The sequence below is a fragment of the Lynx canadensis genome, chromosome C1 (assembly GCF_007474595.2).
Source record: "Lynx canadensis isolate LIC74 chromosome C1, mLynCan4.pri.v2, whole genome shotgun sequence".
In the NCBI taxonomy this organism is placed as follows: Eukaryota; Metazoa; Chordata; class Mammalia; order Carnivora; family Felidae; genus Lynx; species Lynx canadensis.
The window spans coordinates 18,055,780-18,075,918 of NC_044310.1; the positions used below are offsets into that span (position 1 = coordinate 18,055,780).

The following is a 20,139-nucleotide window of genomic DNA, read 5'->3' on the forward strand; positions in this document are numbered from 1 at the left end:
CCCCGAGGGTGGAGCTGGAGGGCCAAGGAATGCCAGTGACCTGCCTGAGCTGGAAAAGACTAGGAAACGAGATTCTCCTCTAGAGCCTCCAAAAGGACCACGGCCCTGCCCTCACCTTGTTTTTAGCCCAGTGTGACTGATCTAGACTGCTGACGTCTAGAACTGTCAGAAAATTAATCTGTGTTGTTTTGAGTCACTTCCTTTGTGGTAATTCTTTACAGCAGCCCTAGGAAACGAACACCTAGATCGGCCATATGTTAGCACTGAGACCATGGGCTGGCTGCCTAACTTCTCTGAGCCTCAGGTCCCTCGTCTGGAAGATAGAGGTAATATACATGAGGAAGTACATGGGAAGTCCTCGGCGTGGGAGTGGGTATACAGCAAGCCCTGGATGAACGGGCAGCTGTTGTGTTTGTGGTCATCGTCACCGTCGTCGTCACCACTGAGCGTCTGTCTGCAGACGTAAGTACAGACGGGACATTTCCCTTGTTGCCTGGACTTTCTCGGGTCGCAAGGACAGGGAACTGTCAAGACGTGGGCCGATCGCTCGACTCCAGTATTTCTCGACCTGGGGCGATCTGCCTCCCAGAAGATGCTTGGAAAGTCTAGAGACATTTTTTTTTTTTAATGTTTATTTATTTTTGACAGAGAGAGAAACAGAGCATGAGTGGGGGAGGGTCAGAGAGAGGGAGACAGAATCCGAAGCAGGCTCCAGGCTCTGAGCTGTCAGCACAGAGCCCAACGCGGGGCTCGAACTCACAAACCTCGAGATCATGACCTGAGCTGAAGTCGGACGCTCAACCGACTGAGCCACCCAGGTGCCCCTAGAGACATTTTTGGCTCTCACACCCCAGGGGTGCTGCTGGCATCTAGTGGGTAGAGGCCGGGGATGCCGGCCAAAGCCCCGGGTAGCCCCCGCAACAAAGAGTTGTCAAATGTAAACCGTGCCACGGTGGAGGAGCCCTGCCATCTGCTGAAGGTTCGTTGTGGCTCTTGGGCTCAACTATTAACGAGTAGAAAGAAGAGTGAGCACAGGGCAGGCCCCTCAGAGTGTCCCCAGGAATATTGCTTACCTCCTGTGACGCTTGGCGGCCACGGGCAGCCTCAAGGTGGAAGGTGTGGGTTTGAGACGCAGCTTCTCCACTCGCTGGCTGTAAGACTTTGGGCGAGTCGCTTCACGTCTCTGAGCCTCTGTTTCCTGTCAGCAAAGTGGAGACGAGAAGGCCTGCCTTGTACTGATCAGATGAGAAAACGTGTGGAAGCCCAGTGCCTCGCGCTTTGTCGGTGTCCCCTCAAATGGTCGTTCCCTTCCCTTCCTGACTAGAAGGTCAAGGGGGAATTAATTACTTCCCTCTGACATATTCACATGGGGGCATAAACTTTCTAACCTTTTAAACTTCTTCCCCCTTTGGGACAGTGGGACACACGGAGACTTACATGAGGGCTCGGATGTGGTTTGAGGACTTTTGGGAGCTGGCCCTTGGCTTGGGCCCCAAGACCGAGGGGCAAATGGAAGCCACGGGTCACATTCCAGCTCTAGGTCGGTCTCAACCACAACGCCCACAGGTCTCCCTCCTGCTGACTCCTGGCACGGCCCGTGCTGCCCTTCTGGCCCTAGGCAAAAATCCGCCTTGTGACCCCTTTCCTCTGGGATTTCTATTTATAACTTTTCATACATGGAACTTCCCAGGCTTGTAGGTCTTGGTTGGAAGCTCTTGGGACACCTTTCTTTCCAGCGTGGGCCACAAAAATCAAAAAGGAAGGGTGTTCGAGCCAGAATTTGGCAGGATGGGTAAAAAAGACTTAAAAGATATGGTGGGCTTGAAACCCAGACTTCCAGATCCAAAGGCTACTCACCGTTTTTCCCTTAGGACTTTCGTATGATATTGATCAGACACCCCAGTGATCAGTGCTGGGCGAGGCATGAGGGGGGTGATCCCCACTAAATACTGATTGGAGGAAAGATTCTTAAAGGAAACAATTCCATTCTCAAACTCTGTGTCTGAGCTCTGGAGACGTGATCCCCATGGTTTTTCTTTGAATCCTCTTAGCGCGAGGTACAAAGTGGGCCTGGTTGGATGAATGACAGGGAAAATGGACAGACGAACAGGTGGAAGGATGAACGTGTTTATAGTAGAGGGTGGGTGGCCGGGTATATGAGTGGATGGGTGGGTAAAAGAATGGATAAATACACGACATAAGAAATTTGCTTCCTCGTTTCAGGGAACCGACCAGAAGGATTCAGCATGTAATTGTGTATGACCCCAAATTCAGGAGAGCGTTAAGCCAATTCAGACCCCACCTTTGGGAGCTGTGACACACAATGGGACAGAGTCACGCAGATAGGGCAGGCAGGGTGGGGGAGACGATGCAAAACCTAACAGGAATGGAGAGTCTAGGTGGTGGCCATTTAGGGTTCAGCTAGACTTGGGTCAACAGAACGTTTGAAGGCTTATTCCTAAGCGTCCTGTATGCAATGCTGCTGACAAGTCAGAACGCCTGTGTTCTCCTCGGTTTGTTCCCAGTCTCAGCTGCCTTTGAGGAAGGATTCCTGCCTTCCAGCCTAAACTGCACGCACTCTCCTCTCTCTCCTAACATCTCCAGAGTCAATATCTGCAAAGAAGAATGGGCTTTTGGAAAACACTCGTTCTTAAGATAAGCTATGAATGGCTGCAGTGTAGTAAATAGAACCACAGATTTGAAAATCCCTTAGTGATCACTAAGGGGGGTCATTTTATAGACAGGAAAAGGACCCAATGATCACTGGGTCATTTTATAGACAGGAAAACCAAGGTCCAGAGAAGGGAGAGGACTTTCCAGAGTCACATGGCCAGTCAGTGGCAAGGGGAGCCCTGGTCTCCTGGTTCTCGCCCCAAGTTATGAATCTGTGGCACACGCTTCCCCACCCCATCCGGCAACCTCATGCTCTACCAGTCCCTTTAGGATTTTGCGTTCCTGGCAGAGGTTTTACTGTTCCTCAGTGGAAATGCAAGAGCAGATCAAACCCTCCGGAAGTCTAGTAAATCCCTCTTCCATTCCCCTCCCTGGGACACCATCTTCATGGTTTGATTCTCTGACCTCCCTGTTCATACTTCAGTTTGACCAAATGCAGCAAACACTTGACCAGGTGGAGGACTCGGGGCTCAAGGGCCAAGGAGAGCAGGGAGAGCACAGACTGATGTCAGAAGAAAAAAAAGAAGGGGGGCCAGGAACTGACATTTACGGCTCACTCACCATCCACCAGGCACCCTGCTGGGTAATTATATCTCACTGATTCTCACAACCTTATGGGATAAAGGGTGTCATCCCTGTCTTACAAATGGAAACACCAAGGCCCACAAAACTGCCTCGGCTTATAGAGCTGGTCAGCGATGAGGCCAAGATCAAAACCCAGGTCTACCTGACCCCAAAGCCCTCGCCGGGTCATGAGCTCCTAGACAACGTGCGCTGTTATGACAGAGCACCAAAAGTTCTCAAGAGCCACCCAGAAGGAGCTGAGGACCCACATCAACAAGATCAAGGTTACCAGGGGCCAATGCAAAGTCTTGTATTTGAGCTCAAAATGACATTTGCACAAGAGCGTCGTGGAGACCTGGTTATTGGGCAGCAGCGGATCATAATATTGTCCGCATCGCAACGCAGCTGCTCTTGCCTTCTATTTCCAAAGCACTTTGCAGTTTAGAAAGCCTTTCCACTTACCAACCTCAGGGCTTTGACTCACTGGAAACGAGCATAAGACTAAGTCCGAAAAAGGTTTGGGGTTGTATCAATGGGGGGGGGGGGGGGGGAGTGTGAACAGTATGCTGTGATTGCCGATAATGAGCTATTTGTTTGCATTAACCCAGGGTAATCTCAACAGACTTTGTGCACAGCCACTGTGCCAAATATATTACATGTTTTATCTCTGTTGATTCTCACAACGGACCCCGTGGAGCTTGCAACTCCTGTTTCACAGATCAGAAGACCAAGAGGTAAAGAAAGTCGACCAAGGCCACATAGCTAGAATTCAGGCTCAGGTCTGATAAGTATCAAGACAAATGTCATTCTGGACATTTCAGGCCCCCTCTGGAGTGATGTGTCCCGTTTGGGGTGCTTTGTCTAAGGGAGACATTGACACACAGCGAAATGAGGAAACCATGAAGGAAACTGTCATTATAAAGACTGTTTGAAGGAGCTTAGAATATTTATCCTGGAAAAAAATAAGCAGAGAACGTATCACTGCTGTGTCCAAGGGCAGAAAGCTCCTTTAAAAGCAGATTGGGTTCGCAGGACTTTTACCAACCGTTTTTGGGTGGGGTTAAACGGGGTATACTGTAGCCAACTGCTATCGCCACCTATTGGTGGGAGGTGAAATTGCTGTGCTGATACCAGCTGCTGTCATTGTTCTATCCTTGAAGTTTTGCGTTTCACCGTTCATACGTAGGGTGCTTTTATTATTTTTTTTATTTTTTAAATGTTTATTTATTTTTAAGAGAGAGATAGAGACAGACAGAGCGCGAGCCAAGGTGGGGGGAGAGAGAGAGGGAGACACAGAATCTGAAGCAGGCTCCGAGCCGTCAGCACAGAGCCTGACGTGGGGTTCAAACTCACAAACCGTGAGATCATGACCTGAGCTAAAGTTGGATGCTGAACTGACTGAGCCACCAGGAACCCCCATAGAAGTGCTTTTAAACCCATCAGGGTGTCATGTGTAAGAGGTAGCACATTTACCTTCGTGGGAAGAGAATTAGGACTGATGGGTGAAAATTACAAGGTGGGATATTTTGGTTTCAACATGAAGGTTAATTTTCTGAAAAAAACATCCCCCAAACTCAAGAGGCTACTTGGGAGTAGTGGGGCTCAAGTCTGTGGAAGAAACCAGGTCATGCCGAGTTTTCCATGGTTCAGGAGGTGGGGAGAAATCGATCCCAGTGTTTTGGTGGGTGTAGGACATTCATGGGTGACCTACTCTGAGTTACCATTGGCCAGTTGCATAGCGGTCTGCCAGTGTTGGTTGTGTCTTTGTCGTCTTATCCAGGAGGGAGCTTTTAGGCCAGGCCAGAGGGAAAGAGGGTACCGCTGAGGCAGAGGAGTAGGGGAAATATTTGGGACCGGTGGGATCTGGCAATGTTTATCTTCCAGATATGGCTCTAACACTTGACCAAGGGCTAGGGAGAGAGGAATGACTCAGAGAGTAAATGGTCCTGACCTTCCGTCACTTCCCAAACCAACCTCCCACACAGGACCGTTTGTAAACAACCCAAGGGAACAACAGTTCCTTGTAGATTCTGTAAATGTGATTAAGGTTCTGCTGAAGACAGAGGTTCAGAGTGTGCCCAAGGGCAGGGGCCAGGAGATAGGACCAGTCAGGGGTCTGGGGTCTGGGGTCTGGGGCAAGGGCTGAGCTGCAGCCTGTGTGAGTTTTCTCATCAAAGCGTTATGCTGATTTAGGCCCTGGGTATTGGGCCATTTGTGTCCTGTGCGTTCCCTCGGAGGCAGTCCAGTGCGGGTTTATGGAGAAGGGGCTGCAGAATAGGACAGCCCCTGGCTTGACTCTGAGCCTGGCTACATATTAGCCTTGTGGGTTTAGGTTAATTGCTTCTCTACTGTGAGTCTCAGTTTCTTCATCTGTAGAAAGGGCAGTGATTGTGCCCTCCTTACCTGATAGGTATGGGGACTGAATGAGACCTCCCTTCATAAGGCATTGAGCACCATGCCTGGCACACGATTTATTATTATTATTGTTATTATTATTAAATTAATCTCTGTCTGTGAAAACCATTCTCCCCCTCCCTGCACCCTCTTTGCTTTTCTATGGCCGTGAACCTGGTCACAGACACATTTGACATTGAAATCCCCCTGCTGGACCTCACTTGGTTAACAAGAATCACTGGGTCCCGCACATGAAAACACCCACATCCTTGGCCATCAGTGTTCCACCACCCTCCCTCCCACCTTCTCTGATGTGGCAGGAACAGAGATGTCATTGAGAGCCTTGGGTCCGGACATAAGGCAAGAAATGCCCTGAGATTACTCACTGTTCCCTCAGAAGGGAGAGTAGCCGGCCCATCCGTAAGGAGGTCTGCACCCAGCACTGGGCACCCCCGAGGTCACCTTGAAGGGCCTGCAGAGGAATCTGTGTCCTGGTGGCCTTAGGCAGCTGCACTACTGGTCAGTGTGTGTGTATGTGTGTGTGTGTGTGTGTGTGTGTGTGTGTCCATGTGCACGTGTGCATATTTCTATAGTTACCTGTCATGACCCCCTCTAGATGCCCAGGTGCCAAGAGCAGGTTGATGCCGTGGGAATTACACAGGCTTTAAAGTTTGCAGGGCCAGGTGCAAATGCCAGGTCTGTATCTTCCAGGCTGTATAAGCAGGGAGAGAGAGCTTGATATCCCCAAGCCTTGGGGCCCTCATTTGATCGAGGCAAGAGGAAAACCTGTTTTGCAATGCGTTTGCTAATTGAATCAGGCACGGATTAAAAAACAAACAAAAACCTGGCAAAAGGTCTTGGCACACAGCAGGCACTTGGATAGTGGCTTCTGTCATTTTTGTGCACGTTGTTTCAATGGCAGATGTGTCCACAGGCGGGGGTTAGCTTGTCCAGGGATTACGCCATGTCTCTGTCACTAAGCGATCCTTGATCTGTGGCCACCTATTTGCTTCTCTTTTCTGTTTTTAAAAGGAATTGGAAGAAAGGATTATTGGTGAATCTTCTCAGCTTGATATCGGTAGGGATAGAAGCAGAAGGTTTAGGTAAAGCATAATAAAACTCTTTCCGATGGGACGGGGAGTGGGGGAGGCGGGGGCAGGTGCCTCTCACTGGGAGTGGGAGTGGGGGGGCAGGGGGTGGGGGGAGACTTTCATCCCATGTTCCCCTACGGGTCCCTGTGTATTTTTGGAAAAAGAATTTTTTCTTGCTTTGACCTCCAGATCCACCTGTTTCTCATTGAGTTCGGCAAATGTTTGCTAATACCCACTACAACCCTGAGAGCTACCATTTATTGAGCACCGAAAGCACTTTCTGTACTTAACCTCGAACCCTCAGCTCCCTTGGGAAAAGCTACCTCGTTTTACAAATGTGCAGCAAACCAAGCTGGGAGAAGTCCAGTCACTCGCTCCAGAACTTCTAACTGGCAGCGGTGAGAAGAGCCAGGCGCTCTATCTGGGAGAGGTAGAAGGATATGAAAAAGACCCCGAGTAGCCTCTACCTTCAGGGCCCCGACAGTGAACACGGAAGGTTAACCAGCAGACACAGCGACTGAGACACGTGCCGTGGTGGCTTCTTGGCAGGGCGCTGCCGTGGGGGCAGAGGACAGATGGCTGATTCCGGCTGGGGGACGGGGAGTCCGCCTAGGGGTGGCTGGGCTCAATCTTGAAGGATGTGTTCATTTTGGAGGGGGAGCAGACAGGGGAACATGGCCCGCGGGCCTGTTTCAGACAGTCAGGAGACAGGAAGCCCGGCCAGGAAGAAAGGTTGGCCCTTGCGGGAAGGTCAGGCAGAGCCCTGCAGGGCTCCTTGGGAGAGCCCGAGTTGCGTGGGTCCTAAGGCCCTAGGGTCTTTGGTAGGAAGAGACAGACAAGAACTGGGGTTTTAGGCAGGGCCCCATGGCTTAAAGGAGGGCAGAGAAAGTGAAGGCAGAGGGGGTCTTTCTGAGTCTGAGGTCCCCACGGGGCGGGGCAAGCCAGACTCCAGAGCCCCAGCCTGGGTGCAGTGACTCCAAATGGAGGGACACTGACCCTTTTCCATCAGGAGCTGGGGGCCTGGGGAGCTGCTCTCAGGAGAGGCCCACGGGGGGGGACCTGGGGAGGCCAAAGCCTGGGGCAGCCAGTCCGCCGACCGCAAAGACCAGGAACGACGGGGGAGGCTGGAGTGGTCCGTTGTCACAGAGGTTGGGCAGAGCTTGGTGTGAGGAGGCTAGGAAGAGGGCATGGAAACAGCCAGGGAAGGGTTTGCCCTGCCAGATACGCAAGTGTGGGCGCTGAGAGACAATTGTGTTTGAGCCCAAGAATGCCGTGATCAGACCTACGGCCTCTCTCACTAGAATGTGAGCTTCTGGAGGCGGGGAGTCTGTCTCGTATCTCGTAGTGTTGTTCCCAGCGCCTAGCACAGCGTCGGTCACTGAGTAGGTGTTCGATTCCGGAGGGATCTGGCGGGAGGATCTGGACGCTTGTTTCTGGGGGGTGTGAGGTACTAGCCGCGTACCTCCTGGCACACTCCTCAAGTGTAAGACCACGGGGCTGTGAGTTTGGATTCCTGTCGCTTTCGGGGCAAGGGGATAAGACCGTGCACTCGGCGAGTATGTTTGAGTCCAAGCTCCACGTCTTCCTCGCTGTGGGACTTTCGTCGAGTCACTCAACCGCCCTGAGCCTCAGTTTGCTCAGCAGCAAAATGCGATGATGCTTGAGAAGATTAATGAGTGAGCTGATAGAGCATGTGAAGTGCCTGTGACAGAGCCTGGTGGTCGCTCAACACGCATTATCCGTCCTCCTGCCGAGGGCTTTGTGCCACCTGGCCTTCGTCCTCTCTCCTCTCTTCCCAAACCGGGCCCGTCCCTCAAGGCCCATTCCAATTTAGCTTTTCCTCGAAATCGTCGGTCACAACCCAATGATGGCTCATGTCACTGGCTGTTTAACAATAGTAGTCAAGGTTTCCCTCTGCTTATTTACTTGTTTATGTCCGCCTCCTTAGATTGGAAAACTTCTGAAAACAGGAACATCATTTTGAGCGTCGTAGGGGGTTTCTGACAGTCCCACCGGCATGGGAGGCGGGCGCCCTGGGTTACGTTCTAACTTGGGGCTCCATGAAGCTTTGGGGGCTTCACTTTCATCAGGAAGATGGCAATAATAGCCTCCCGCACAGAGTTTCTAGAAGACCAATTTAGACGTTCTGTGTGAAACCCAGGAGACATTTAATAAATATTGTTGAATTAATTTAAACTGCTTCGAAACATAAAGTTCTTCACAAATTTCAGGCATTAGTTTTAATTCTCCCTAGGAGATAGCGAAAGGCCTTTTATTTACTTGCTGTGAGGAGAAACCTCGTGCTTGAATATTCTCCCGTCATCCAGGTGAAGAACGAAAGAGGCGTTGTACAGGGATTATAAAGCTCACTCTGGTTTTAAACAGAATGTCATCTTTGTTCTTACCAGGATCGAGATGACCACGGCCACCCCGTTGGGGGGGACTACCTTCTTCTCACTGAACGTGACCACCAGAGAACAGGACTTTCTGTACAAGAGTAAGGTCAACTTGGCTTGGCGACCGGGGGAGGGAATGGCGGGAAGAGGACCAGGGGCAAGCTCATGGTGTAGAGGTCAAGAGCATGGGCTCTGGAGATGGACTGCCTGGGTCTCAGTCTCCGTTCGACCAGATGCCCGACATGACCACTGCGTGACCCTGAGCACATGACCTCACCGCTTTGTGTCTGATTTTTTTTTTGTCAGTAAGATGGGGATATCACGGAAGCTACCGCATGAGGTAGATGGGAAGACGAAACAATATAATCCATGTCAAGAGCTTAGAATAGTCTCGAGGCACACAAAGTACCTGATGAGTATTATTATTATCATTACTGCTATTACTGTTATTATCATCAGGGAGTTTGGGGGTCTAGAGGGCAATGGACATGTGACTCTCACGTGAGATGTCTTTAAATGAGTCACCTTAAAATGTAACTACTTTCATCCCACGTTTGTAAGGCGAAAACATCCCATCAATTCACAAAGGAGTAAATGAGTAAAGCTGGGAGTAGTCTGGGGAGACACCTGCCAGGAACGAGAGGTCCATAGAAAGAAAAACGTGATGACCGCTCTTCAGAAAACCACTGAATTGTATTAGGGGAAGTTGGGCCCATTTCTGTCATTTCTGTCGACGTCTCTGCACATGGAACAGGCCTCCCGACACCGAAGAGTTTCCCCGGTAAGAACAGCTCCAGACCATGTTAGTGGCAGGATGTGTCTCTTTCATGGAGACCCAGAAAACATCACTCTCGGGACACGGTCCCACATTAGCCTGCTTCCTGCCAGGTGGGGGGACCTTCAGAAACCTGCTGAAGTATTTCACCACAGTTCTCAAGGGAAATGTAGGGTAGCTAGAATTTTTGTCAGCAAGATGGGAATAATTCTGCTTTCATTGGACTAAAAGTGATGACTCTCAGCTAGGCAATTTTGCCCCCTAGATAAAATTGCCAGGTTTAGGAAATAAAATACAGGACACCCAGTTAAATTTGAATTTAAGATAACCAATATTTGTTGAGTATAAGGATGTGCCAAGCAATGTTTGAGACACGCCAAAAAAATAATTCATGATTTGTCAGAAATTCTCATTTTATTTTATTTTATTTTATTTTTTTAATTTTTTTTTTCAACGTTTATTTATTTTTTGGGACAGAGAGAGACAGAGCATGAACGGGGGAGGGGCAGAGAGAGAGGGAGACACAGAATCAGAAACAGGCTCTGAGCCATCAGCCCAGAGCCTGACGCGGGGCTCGAACTCACGGAGTGCGAGATCGTGACCTGGCTGAAGTCGGACGCTTTACCGACTGCGCCACCCAGGCGCCCCAGAAATTCTCATTTTAAATAGGTATTCCATACTTCATCTGGCCACTCGACTACCAGGGGACATTTGACGATGTTTGGACACTTGCCTGTCACAGCTGGTGGGGAGGGAGAAGTGTCATTGACATCTAGTGAGGGCAGAGATGGTGCTAAATATCCTACCATGCACAGGACAGTCCCCACAACAAAGGATTATCCAGACAAGGTTGAAAAACCATGAACTAAAAGTATTATCACTGGGCTCCACAGGAAGGAAAAAAAACCAAGTTATTCTATGATGGATTCCCCCACCCCACCCCCTCTTTCTTTCCTTCCAGTCTTACTTCCTGTCAATATTTGCACGTAGTTTTGTTTTTGTTTTTGTTTGGTAAACCTTTTATAAGAGCATTGCATACCTTCCAAAAAATGCATGAATCCTAAGTGCACAGCTGGATGAATTTTCACAAGGTGAACACGCTTGTGTAACCAGCCCCCAGATCAAGAAACGAACCACTACCGGTTTCCGAGAAGTCCCAGCACCCCTTGCCACACGATCCCCACCTGCTCAAGGGAATCTGCTGTTCTGACCTCTCACACCAGACCTTAGTTCTACCTGGTTTTGAGCTTTATGTAAATAGAAACATATCATACATAGGCTTGGGTCTGGCTTCTTTTACTCAACATTATGTTTGCATGCACATATTTTAATGGTTGCAACACAATGTGTATATGCGGGTGTGGACATAATCTCATATTCTATTTTTCACACATCATTCAAATTATAGTGTGATATTTCATGAGAGGCATGCCACACCTTAGTAAACCATTCCTATATCTGGAATATAAATAGTTATCGTAACTAACATCGTCATTCATATAGCTTTTTCTGTATTTAGGATTATCCCCTAAGATAAACTCCCCAGAATCAAATAGATTGGCTTAAAGTATGACTCCCCCTTTGTGGGTTTTTTTTTTTTTTTTTTTTGCATTTTCAGTATCAATTCTGACAAGCATGTTGATCTTGAACATGGACTTAGAGGTGGGCATTGGGAGTGGGCATTGATATTGAAATTAGAATCTGAGATATTAAGCTACAAGGACATTCACCATAGCCTTGTTTTTAATAGGGTAAAATTGAAAACAACATAAATATGCTTAATAGAGAATTGGTAAACGAGTCCAAACAATGGAGTGCTACATAACCATCAAAAGTCATGGAAAAAAATGCAACTGCAGGGAAAGATGATTAGGATAGTGTTGTAAAACTGTGTATGGAACATTGTTCCATTTTTATCAAGTGCACATTTTCCCACTTTTATGACTACTTCCTTGAGGTGGATTTTCAGACATAGGATTAATACCTTTATTCAAAAAAGACCGGTAGATAGGTATTTAATATGCATATATGCATATACATGATCACACTGGAGAACGTCCATATGTGTAGATGATCAACAGTTCCTGGGGCGAAGAGTTCTTTATCCTCCCCCACCTTTTTTTTGCTTGCATTTATATTTTCAAAATATAACTACAAAAATCACATATTTCTTTTGTGTCATCAAGAAGAGGGACAGGCGCTTTGCTTGCCTGTTGACACAGGAAGTTTGATGCTATGTTAGGACTGATAACAACAGGATGGCCTGAGACAGAATTTTGGCTGGTGATGTGCTGAGGACTCTGCCCTCAAGCCCCATTGGGGGTAGGGGTACTCTGCCACTGTAGATATGCATGTCTCTGTCCTGGGGTCAGCAGTCGGGGTCCCAGGACATCACATTCTCTGCCCCCCTTGATCCGATGAGGATGCAGGATGCCCTGTGTAAGCCCCCCTGCCAGTCTCTGAACACTTCTCTTTATTTTAGTTCACACGTTTGCCATTTCCACCCCTTTCCTCGTAGGTTCCGGAGCCATCGTTGCTGCCATTGTCGTGGTTGTCATTATCATCTTCACCGTGATTCTGATCCTGCTGAAGATGTACAACAGGTACGGGACGCCCTGGGCTCTAGATGGTCTTGTCCCGTCGGTGATGTCAGAATGAATGGGAACTGACACTGTGAGTGCCAGTCGCGTGCCCAGCGGTATCCCTAAGTCCGTCGTCAAGCGCTCTAACCCTTTGGGTGTCCTTTTTTGACATCTGTTCTGCTGTAGGAACCTCTGGTAATATTTTTGCATCTGGAGAAATATTTTTTACATATAATAATCATAGACAATGATAATGGCCTTGAGCACTGTGGGAAGCCCTTGTATGTAACTTACAGTAATAGAGGAATATTTCAATCCTTTTCTCTCAGGGAGCCTTCTGCTAGGTTGTGTTGAGCAGACTACGTAAGTAGTTGAGGTTTCAAATACTGGAATGCCTGTACCCCCAGCTCCACTTTCTGGGACCAAATAAGACAAAATATAATTTGATTTCATAAAGAATAAATGTTGGGGCTCCTGGGTGGCTCCGTCGGTTATGCATCCAACTTTAGCTCAGGTCACGATCTCACGGTTCATGGGTTCAAGCCCCGCGTCGGGCTCTGTGCTGACAGCTCGGAGCCTGGAGCCTGCTTCAGATTCTCTGTCTCCCTCTCTCTCTGCCCCTCCCCTGCTCAGGCTCTGTCATTCTCTCTCTTAAGAACAAACAAACATTAAAAAAAGGTTTTTAAATAAAGAATAAATGTTGTGTTATCACCTTATGTGCTAGCACCTCTAAGTCACAACTTTGCTAGAAGGTATTCTTTCCAGGCAAGAAATTAAAATAAAGAGACTATAAACACAACCACATCATAGCAGACTTGGAAGTCGTTAAAAAAAAAAAGATATTATAGAAGAGTTTTATTGATGAAGACAACCATTTACAGTATATCGTCGGTTTACAAAAATAATGTATACGTTATGACTATACATGTGGATTACACACACACACTCAAGAAACATTCAAACGATACACAGCAAAGTATTGACAACCAGTGTGTCTGCACAATGGGATTGCTATTTGGTTCGTTGGTTGGTTTTTGCAGAGGTGCATATATTTATTTATTTTCGAGGAGGTGTAAACATGCATTGTTTTTATTTATTTATTTTTAAATGTTTACTTATTTTTGAAGGAAAGAGAGAGCGTGAGCAGGGGAGGGGCAGAGAGAGAGGGAGACACAGAATCCGAAGCAGGCTTCAGGCTCTGAGCTATCAGCGCAGAGCCTGATGTGGGGCTTGAACCCACGAACTGCGAGATCATGACCTGAGCTGAAGTCATTCACTTAACCGACTGAGCCACCCAGGTGGCCGAAGATGCATTGTTTTTATAATAATGTTAATGTTATTTATAAAACATGTATTATATGTTTTATATTATATATTATGTATGTATTTTATATATATATATATATCTCATATATATTATATAACATATATTGATCTCTTAATATGTGCCAGGCATGATTCCAAGCTCCTTGTATGTATTAACTCATTTAAACCCCCACAACAACCCCACAAGGGGGTAATTTTATACCCCCCCAATTTTGTAGGTGTGAAACAGGCACCAGGAAATGAGCTAACTACTCAGCCCTCTGTGACAGAGTTGGGATTCAAAGCCAGTACATGTGGTTTCAAAGAAAATGCTCCCACCACTACATGTAATAATAATAACACTTAATAAGTTATTATTAATATGGGGGGGGGGTATTGCAATTTGAATCCATCCCAGACCAGGAAGTGGCATCAAACCACAATGTCTGCCCTTCATTCCTGTCCATCATTCCTGCGCTCTGAGTCTGTTTTCTGGAGTGTAATTTGGATGGAGACTCTACTCACCAGTTTACAGTGATGCCTGGGCTGAAATGGAGAGATCAGGGTTCAGTCTTTGGTCTCTTAAAGGCAGCCAAGGCATTTAACCTCTCTGTGCCTCAATTTTGTCATCTTTATTTTTTTTATTTTTATTTTTTTTTAATTTTTTTTTCAACGTTTATTTATTTTTGGGACAGAGAGAGACAGAGCATGAACGGGGGAGGGACAGAGAGAGAGGGAGACACAGAATCGGAAACAGGCTCCAGGCTCCAAGCCATCAGCCCAGAGCCCGACGCGGGGCTCGAACTCCCGGACCGCGAGATCGTGACCTGGCTGAAGTCGGACGCTTAACCGACTGCGCCACCCAGGCGCCCCTGTCATCTTTATTTTTTAAAGTTTATTTATTCTGAGAGAGAGTGGGGGGAAGAGAAAGAGAAAGAGAGAACGCACAAGCAGCAGGGGAGGGGAAGAAAGAGGGAGAGAAAGAGAATCCCAAGCAGGTTCCGTGCAGGGCTCCATCTCATGAACCGTGAGATCATGACCTGAGCCGAAATCAGGAGTCTGGTGCTTGTCCGACTGAGCCATCCAGGCGCCCTGATTATGTCATCTTTAAAGTGGAAGGCTCTCCAAGTGTGATAACTGAGTGATGGTTACATCGAGAATGCCATTGTTTTGAGGAATATTTAGGGGTGAAGTGGCATGACCTTTGCAACTAACTCAAATGGTTCATGATTTAAAAAAAAACAACTGTGTGCGTGCGTGTGTGTGTGTGTGTGTGTGTGTGTGTGTGTGTGAATGGAGAGAGGGGAGCAGGAGAGAGAGAAGGCAAATGTGGCAAACTGCCAGCCATCAGAAAATTGTTCCATGAAGGATATTCAGATACTAATTGTACTGTTTGTGCAACTTTTCTGAGCATTTGAAATTAAAAAAAAAAAAGAATTATGTTAGGTCAACAAGATGAAATTTCATGCAGACGTTAGAATTAATGATTGTTGCCAGTCACTGCATTTTCTGGCATCTAAAATGAAAGACTGGATATACGTTTTGAGTCCATTCTCTTTTCAACGACGTAAAAAGTTCTTAAATATTTCTAGCAATAAACTTAGGAAGCACAATGAAACTGCAAAATGTAACTCACACTACGACTTTGGACAGAAAAAAACCCATAACGTCTTCATTTCGTCTCTAATAATAGTCACCTATCTGACACCATTCGTTAACAGGGGAAAAAAAATACAATTAAATATCTAATCTAGGTTACCAAAAAATGGAAGGGTCAGACTAGCTGAAGTCCAAGGTCCCTCCCACTTGCAAAATTCTGTAGTTGGCCATCAAGCAATGTGATTTAATGATGATCCACGTCAATCCCATCAGAGCCAAAATCATTGAGTCTATGGGGCAGAAGACTCCAACATGCATGCGTATCTCGTTCCAGGAAAATGAGGACAAGGCGGGAACTGGAACCCAAGGGGCCCAGGCCATCCTCCCCTTCTGCCTTGGGCCCAAACAGCAACAGCGGCCAACACCCTGCAACTGTGACCTTCAGCCCTGTTGACGTCCACATGGAGACTCGGTGACCCCCACCCTGGTGCTGTCTTGGCCACCATCCAAAGAGCCTTCTCCCGTCAAGACCCAGAAGCACACTTCTCCTCTGGCAGCTTCATTATGAGTTCCTTCTGGTCGACAGGGGCGTCTCTTATTCAATTCCTGATGCTTCAGGCAACCCCTAACCCTGTCCCGCCCTGCACCACCCTGGCTATGTCCATATCCCTATTGCCCCCCCTTACAAAAAGCTATGGAACATTCTTTTGTGATCTGATGAGGTAGACCCAGGTTGGGAATCCACTGAAATGGATGTGGCTGTCTTCCCCAAACACAGTTGCTAGACAGACAGACAGACAGACAGACGGATAGCCCAGGAGTCTTCTGGTCAGGAGGCAGGGGTTAGGGCATGCCCCCGAGTGTACAACAGGGTCTGCCACTGGGGTCAGATCAGAATGAGTGCCATCTATATCCACGGCTTTGCAGAGCAAAGTATTCAGTCCCGTTAATCAGGCGCAGGGGAACTAACTTGGGCTAACTAACCAGAAAACCGGCTTGTTAATTTATAACTTGTTCCAGTACTGAATGACCGCTAGCTAGCTCATGACAACCGGTCAGCACGTTTCTCCCTCTTTGAGAAATGCTATGGGAGAAACTAAATTCTTCTTGAAAGGTTTCTACTTCATTTGTAAAGAGAGGGACTAGGGTGACCTTGAGGAATGATGGCCTCTAGGGCAAAAGTTTATTGCTGTGTCGCTGGGCCTTGAATGAGTCTGGGGCTAGTCAGAGCCCCTCTTCTCCCTTTGGGGCTGCGTTAAGCCTGACTCAGCCTCATTTCCTGGCTCTCCTCTATTTGGATTCCCAGCAATCCTCTCTGTCCGGGTAAACCTTCCTTCCAAGGACCAGTATTAGAGACTGATAAGATTACAGCCCCGTGTATGTTACCTGCGCCCTTCCCGGTCACCTTGCAGAGATTCAGGGCACGTTCTCAGCACCACATTTGCACACCATGTCTCTGCACAGAGCTGATCTTTTTTACTCTTTAGCCCGGAGAACAATCTGTTGAGAGGGGAAAGCATTTTTGAGATTAAGAAGACTTGTCTCCCAAGACCTGCCCCCTGGTCGTGTGGCCTTGGAAGAATGACTTGAGCGCTCCATAGTCGGTTTGCTAAACCCAAAGTGGGAATGATGACATCTGCCCCCTGCCCGGGGTTATGATAATCAGCCACGGATGTAGTGAAGCACCTGGGGTAGTGCATGGCACCCAACAGATGCTTAATAAATGACAGCCAGCATTGTTTATGGCAGTCAGAGTATGTCTTAAAATCGATGGGTCTGTTAATGTAGTTATACTTTTTCTCTCTCAAAAAGCTGGTTTTTAATCAGTTGTGCATCTTACCATTGAAGGCATCTTGGAAGCAAGGTAATAAATCCTTATCCCGTTCTAGAAAGTAACACACGCTGCCCTTTAACCTCACATTCTAGGAGTGTCTCCCTCTTGGAGTCAGAAATCTCCTTTGAGGGGAAATTGAGGGTCAGGAAGGTAAGAAGACTGACCCAGCGTCACAGAGTCCTGCCATCCCACGATAAAAATGCTCGCTTGAATATGTCTGGAAAAATGCTTGCAAATTCTTCCTCCCCAGACAACATTTGTCCCTACTGTGTTTAAATATCCACCAAGTACCAGGTCCTTGGCAAGATGCTTTCACATAAATTGTCCCATAGGATTTATTTTTCCTAATAATCCTGGGAGGTATTGTTTTTTTCTGTTTGCAGGTGAGAATTGCAAACTCAAGGAGAAAGGTACTTGCCCAAAGTCCCACAGCTAGTAAGTTGCAAAGACAAGACTCAAACTCACGTCTCTTCAACTCCAAAGTCCCTCTCTCTCTGTTGTACCAAGTTATTCCCTAACCTCCTGGCTCAAAACACAAGAGTATGAGCCAAACAAGAGAAGGACAGGGGTCCATGTGCCTGAGCGGAAGTCAGGAATCTAGCTTCCAAACTAATAGTGGGGACAAAGCCATTCTGGTAGCCTCCTTTGGGCTTCCATGATTGGAGCCAAAGGACCCCTTTCTAAGCCCATGGAAGCCCTAAAGATTCTCATCTCATTTCCCCTAACATTTTCCCCAAGGAGCAAGGGGTAGAATGGCATCCAACCAGGGCAAAGCCATTTCCTTAAGGGCTCAAACCCCAAATAGATACGTTTCCCAGAGATATTCTGCTTTTAAAAAAAAAAGACGTTGGGAATGTTCCAGCCCTAAAACCAAACTCTTCTGCCCATAATGAAGTCTAGTAATTCCGACCAGAGGAATTATCCTCTGGTCTATGTTCTGCTAAATGAAAGCTTGGAAGTGAAGGAGGGGGGAGAGGGAAAGAGGAAAGAGGAAGGCCAAGAAAAGGGTTTTAGTGTTTTGTTTTTAACTAATGGAGATAACTCAGAAATCCTTTATGGGCCCCTATGTGGAAGTTGAGGTGCCACTAAACACATTAAGTCATAGTCCCTGTTCTCAAAGAGTCTGCAGCCGGTCTCCCGAGACAGGGATCTTGCAACAACGCACAGTTATTTCATTTCTGACAGGTGCATTTCCTAACAGAGCAGATGCTGCCTTATTGGGCCACTGAGTCAATAAAAGATACTAAACATCTAAAGAAAAATGTCTAAAAATAAAGAGGTTCAAACCAAACATTCCTTGAGTTGACTTCAATTTCATTTAGAGTTAACAAATACCTTTCCTAGGAACTTCCTTTCCCTGACACTGTAAATAGGGTTCTGCAGGGAAACCCGAGCTGTTTTGAAACTGTGCCGTCGCTTCTAAAGGCCGATGGAAAGGGTGGGCTGCCAGGCCTTCCGTGAGTTAGGAAACTTGTTAATTTGATTAACTATTAGAAAAGGAATCTCATTTGAAAGCCTGCTGTTAAACACGAGACGAACTAAGATGTCAAAGTTTGGGGACTGCTGGGAGAGAAGTAGACATATTAGAATGCAACCCAAGTCCTATCTAATAATGATGTTTACCGTTAACTGAGCTCCTCCCTAATGTGTACCAAGTATATAAGTGTGTGTGTGTGTGTGTGTCTCTCTCTCTCTCTATATATATATAGGCATTTTATACCCACCAGCTCCTCTAAACACAACTCCCATGCGTAGGACCCATCATTATTTCTATTTTTTTGGATAAGGAAACGGGCTCAGGGAGGTAGCTTGTCATTGGGTGATGCCGTGGACGTGTGTCCCTCTTTTGGTGGCCATTCTTGCGTTTGGAGAGTCTGCTACTTTAAGAGGCAAGAACACCTCCTGCTAAAGCTGAAGAGGACAGACACTCATTTTCCTGGAGTCCCCCGCTGCTAGGGTGAGGGCACAGCGCCCAGGCCTTGCCAATCGGGGGCACTCCCGCCGTGGACTTTGAATCGAGAAGTTGGTGACATCCAGGGATACGCTTCGTGCGACATACGCTCTGGGCTGGTGTGTTGGCACGCGGCCTTGCGAGAGGCCGCCACATCAGGGGTTCTGGCGGCAACAGCAGCCTCATTCTTGAGTCCGGGCCAGTGTCCACGGAGTTGGCCACGTGAGCTTAGTTTGACCACAGCAGCCACGGTGTCTGTACCAAACTGGTTCTTTAGTATGACTTTAGGCACCATACCTGACATACCAATGAAGGTTCTAGCCTTCTGGAAATTCCAGCAACTTGCTCATTCCCTCCTCTGCTTACATCAGCACTCACTTCCTGCTGCTTGTACCTAAGTACTGTGTGGCTTGCTCGTGGCCACCCACCTCGGAAGTGGCTGACACGAAGACCCAGGTCTTCAGAGCTCTCGCTCTTTTCTTACACATGCTTCCGGCTGAGGCTAAGTGATCAAGGGGTCCACAGAGTGCTATGTAGAGAAGGTAGAGTTGCCTCCGATTACATGTATCTCGGAGACTTTGTGACTGTCAACGAGGAAGTATTTAAAAGGACCTGGAAGAATGGGTAGGATTTTTAAAAAAAAAATTTTAATGTTTATTTATTGTTGAGAGAGGGGGAGAGAGAGCTGGAGCCTGGGGAAAGGCAGAGAGACACAGAATCGGAAGCAGGCTCCAGGCTCTGGGCTGTCAGCCCAGAGCCCAACCCATGAGCCGTGAGATGGTGACCTGAGCCAAAGTTGGACGCTTACCTGCCTGAGCCACCCAGGTGCCCCCGTTACCATTTTTTAAATAACAGCTTTATTGAGATGTAATTTGCATGCCATCGGGCTTACCCTTTAAAAATATACAAGTGGGTGGTTGTGAGTGTATTCACGGAGCTGTGCCGCCATCACCACGAATCAAATTCCAGAACATT

General features: G+C 47.5%; 1 protein-coding gene across 1 annotated transcript; it reads left to right on the top strand.

The window, feature by feature from the left end:
- Window positions 1-216: 216 nt before the first annotated feature.
- Window positions 217-18,478, top strand: LOC115521496 (non-compact myelin associated protein). The gene is made up of 4 exons (XM_030326771.1): window positions 217-326; window positions 9,131-9,219; window positions 12,412-12,496; window positions 15,714-18,478. Exons 2-4 carry the CDS (start codon window positions 9,138-9,140, stop codon window positions 15,853-15,855), a joined length of 309 nt encoding a protein of 102 aa, XP_030182631.1. The 5' UTR covers window positions 217-326; window positions 9,131-9,137; the 3' UTR covers window positions 15,856-18,478.
- The last annotated feature ends 1,661 nt before the right edge of the window (window positions 18,479-20,139 follow it).

Excerpts from the sequence above, each read along its gene's own strand:
- LOC115521496 (XM_030326771.1), top strand. The coding sequence starts at position 9,138 with ATGACCACGGCCACCCCGTTGGGGGGGACTACCTTCTTCTCACTGAAC. Across the intron at positions 9,220-12,411 it reads ACAGGACTTTCTGTACAAGA|GTTCCGGAGCCATCGTTGCT; the intron begins GTAAGGTCAACT and ends CTTTCCTCGTAG. Across the intron at positions 12,497-15,713 it reads CTGCTGAAGATGTACAACAG|GAAAATGAGGACAAGGCGGG; the intron begins GTACGGGACGCC and ends ATCTCGTTCCAG.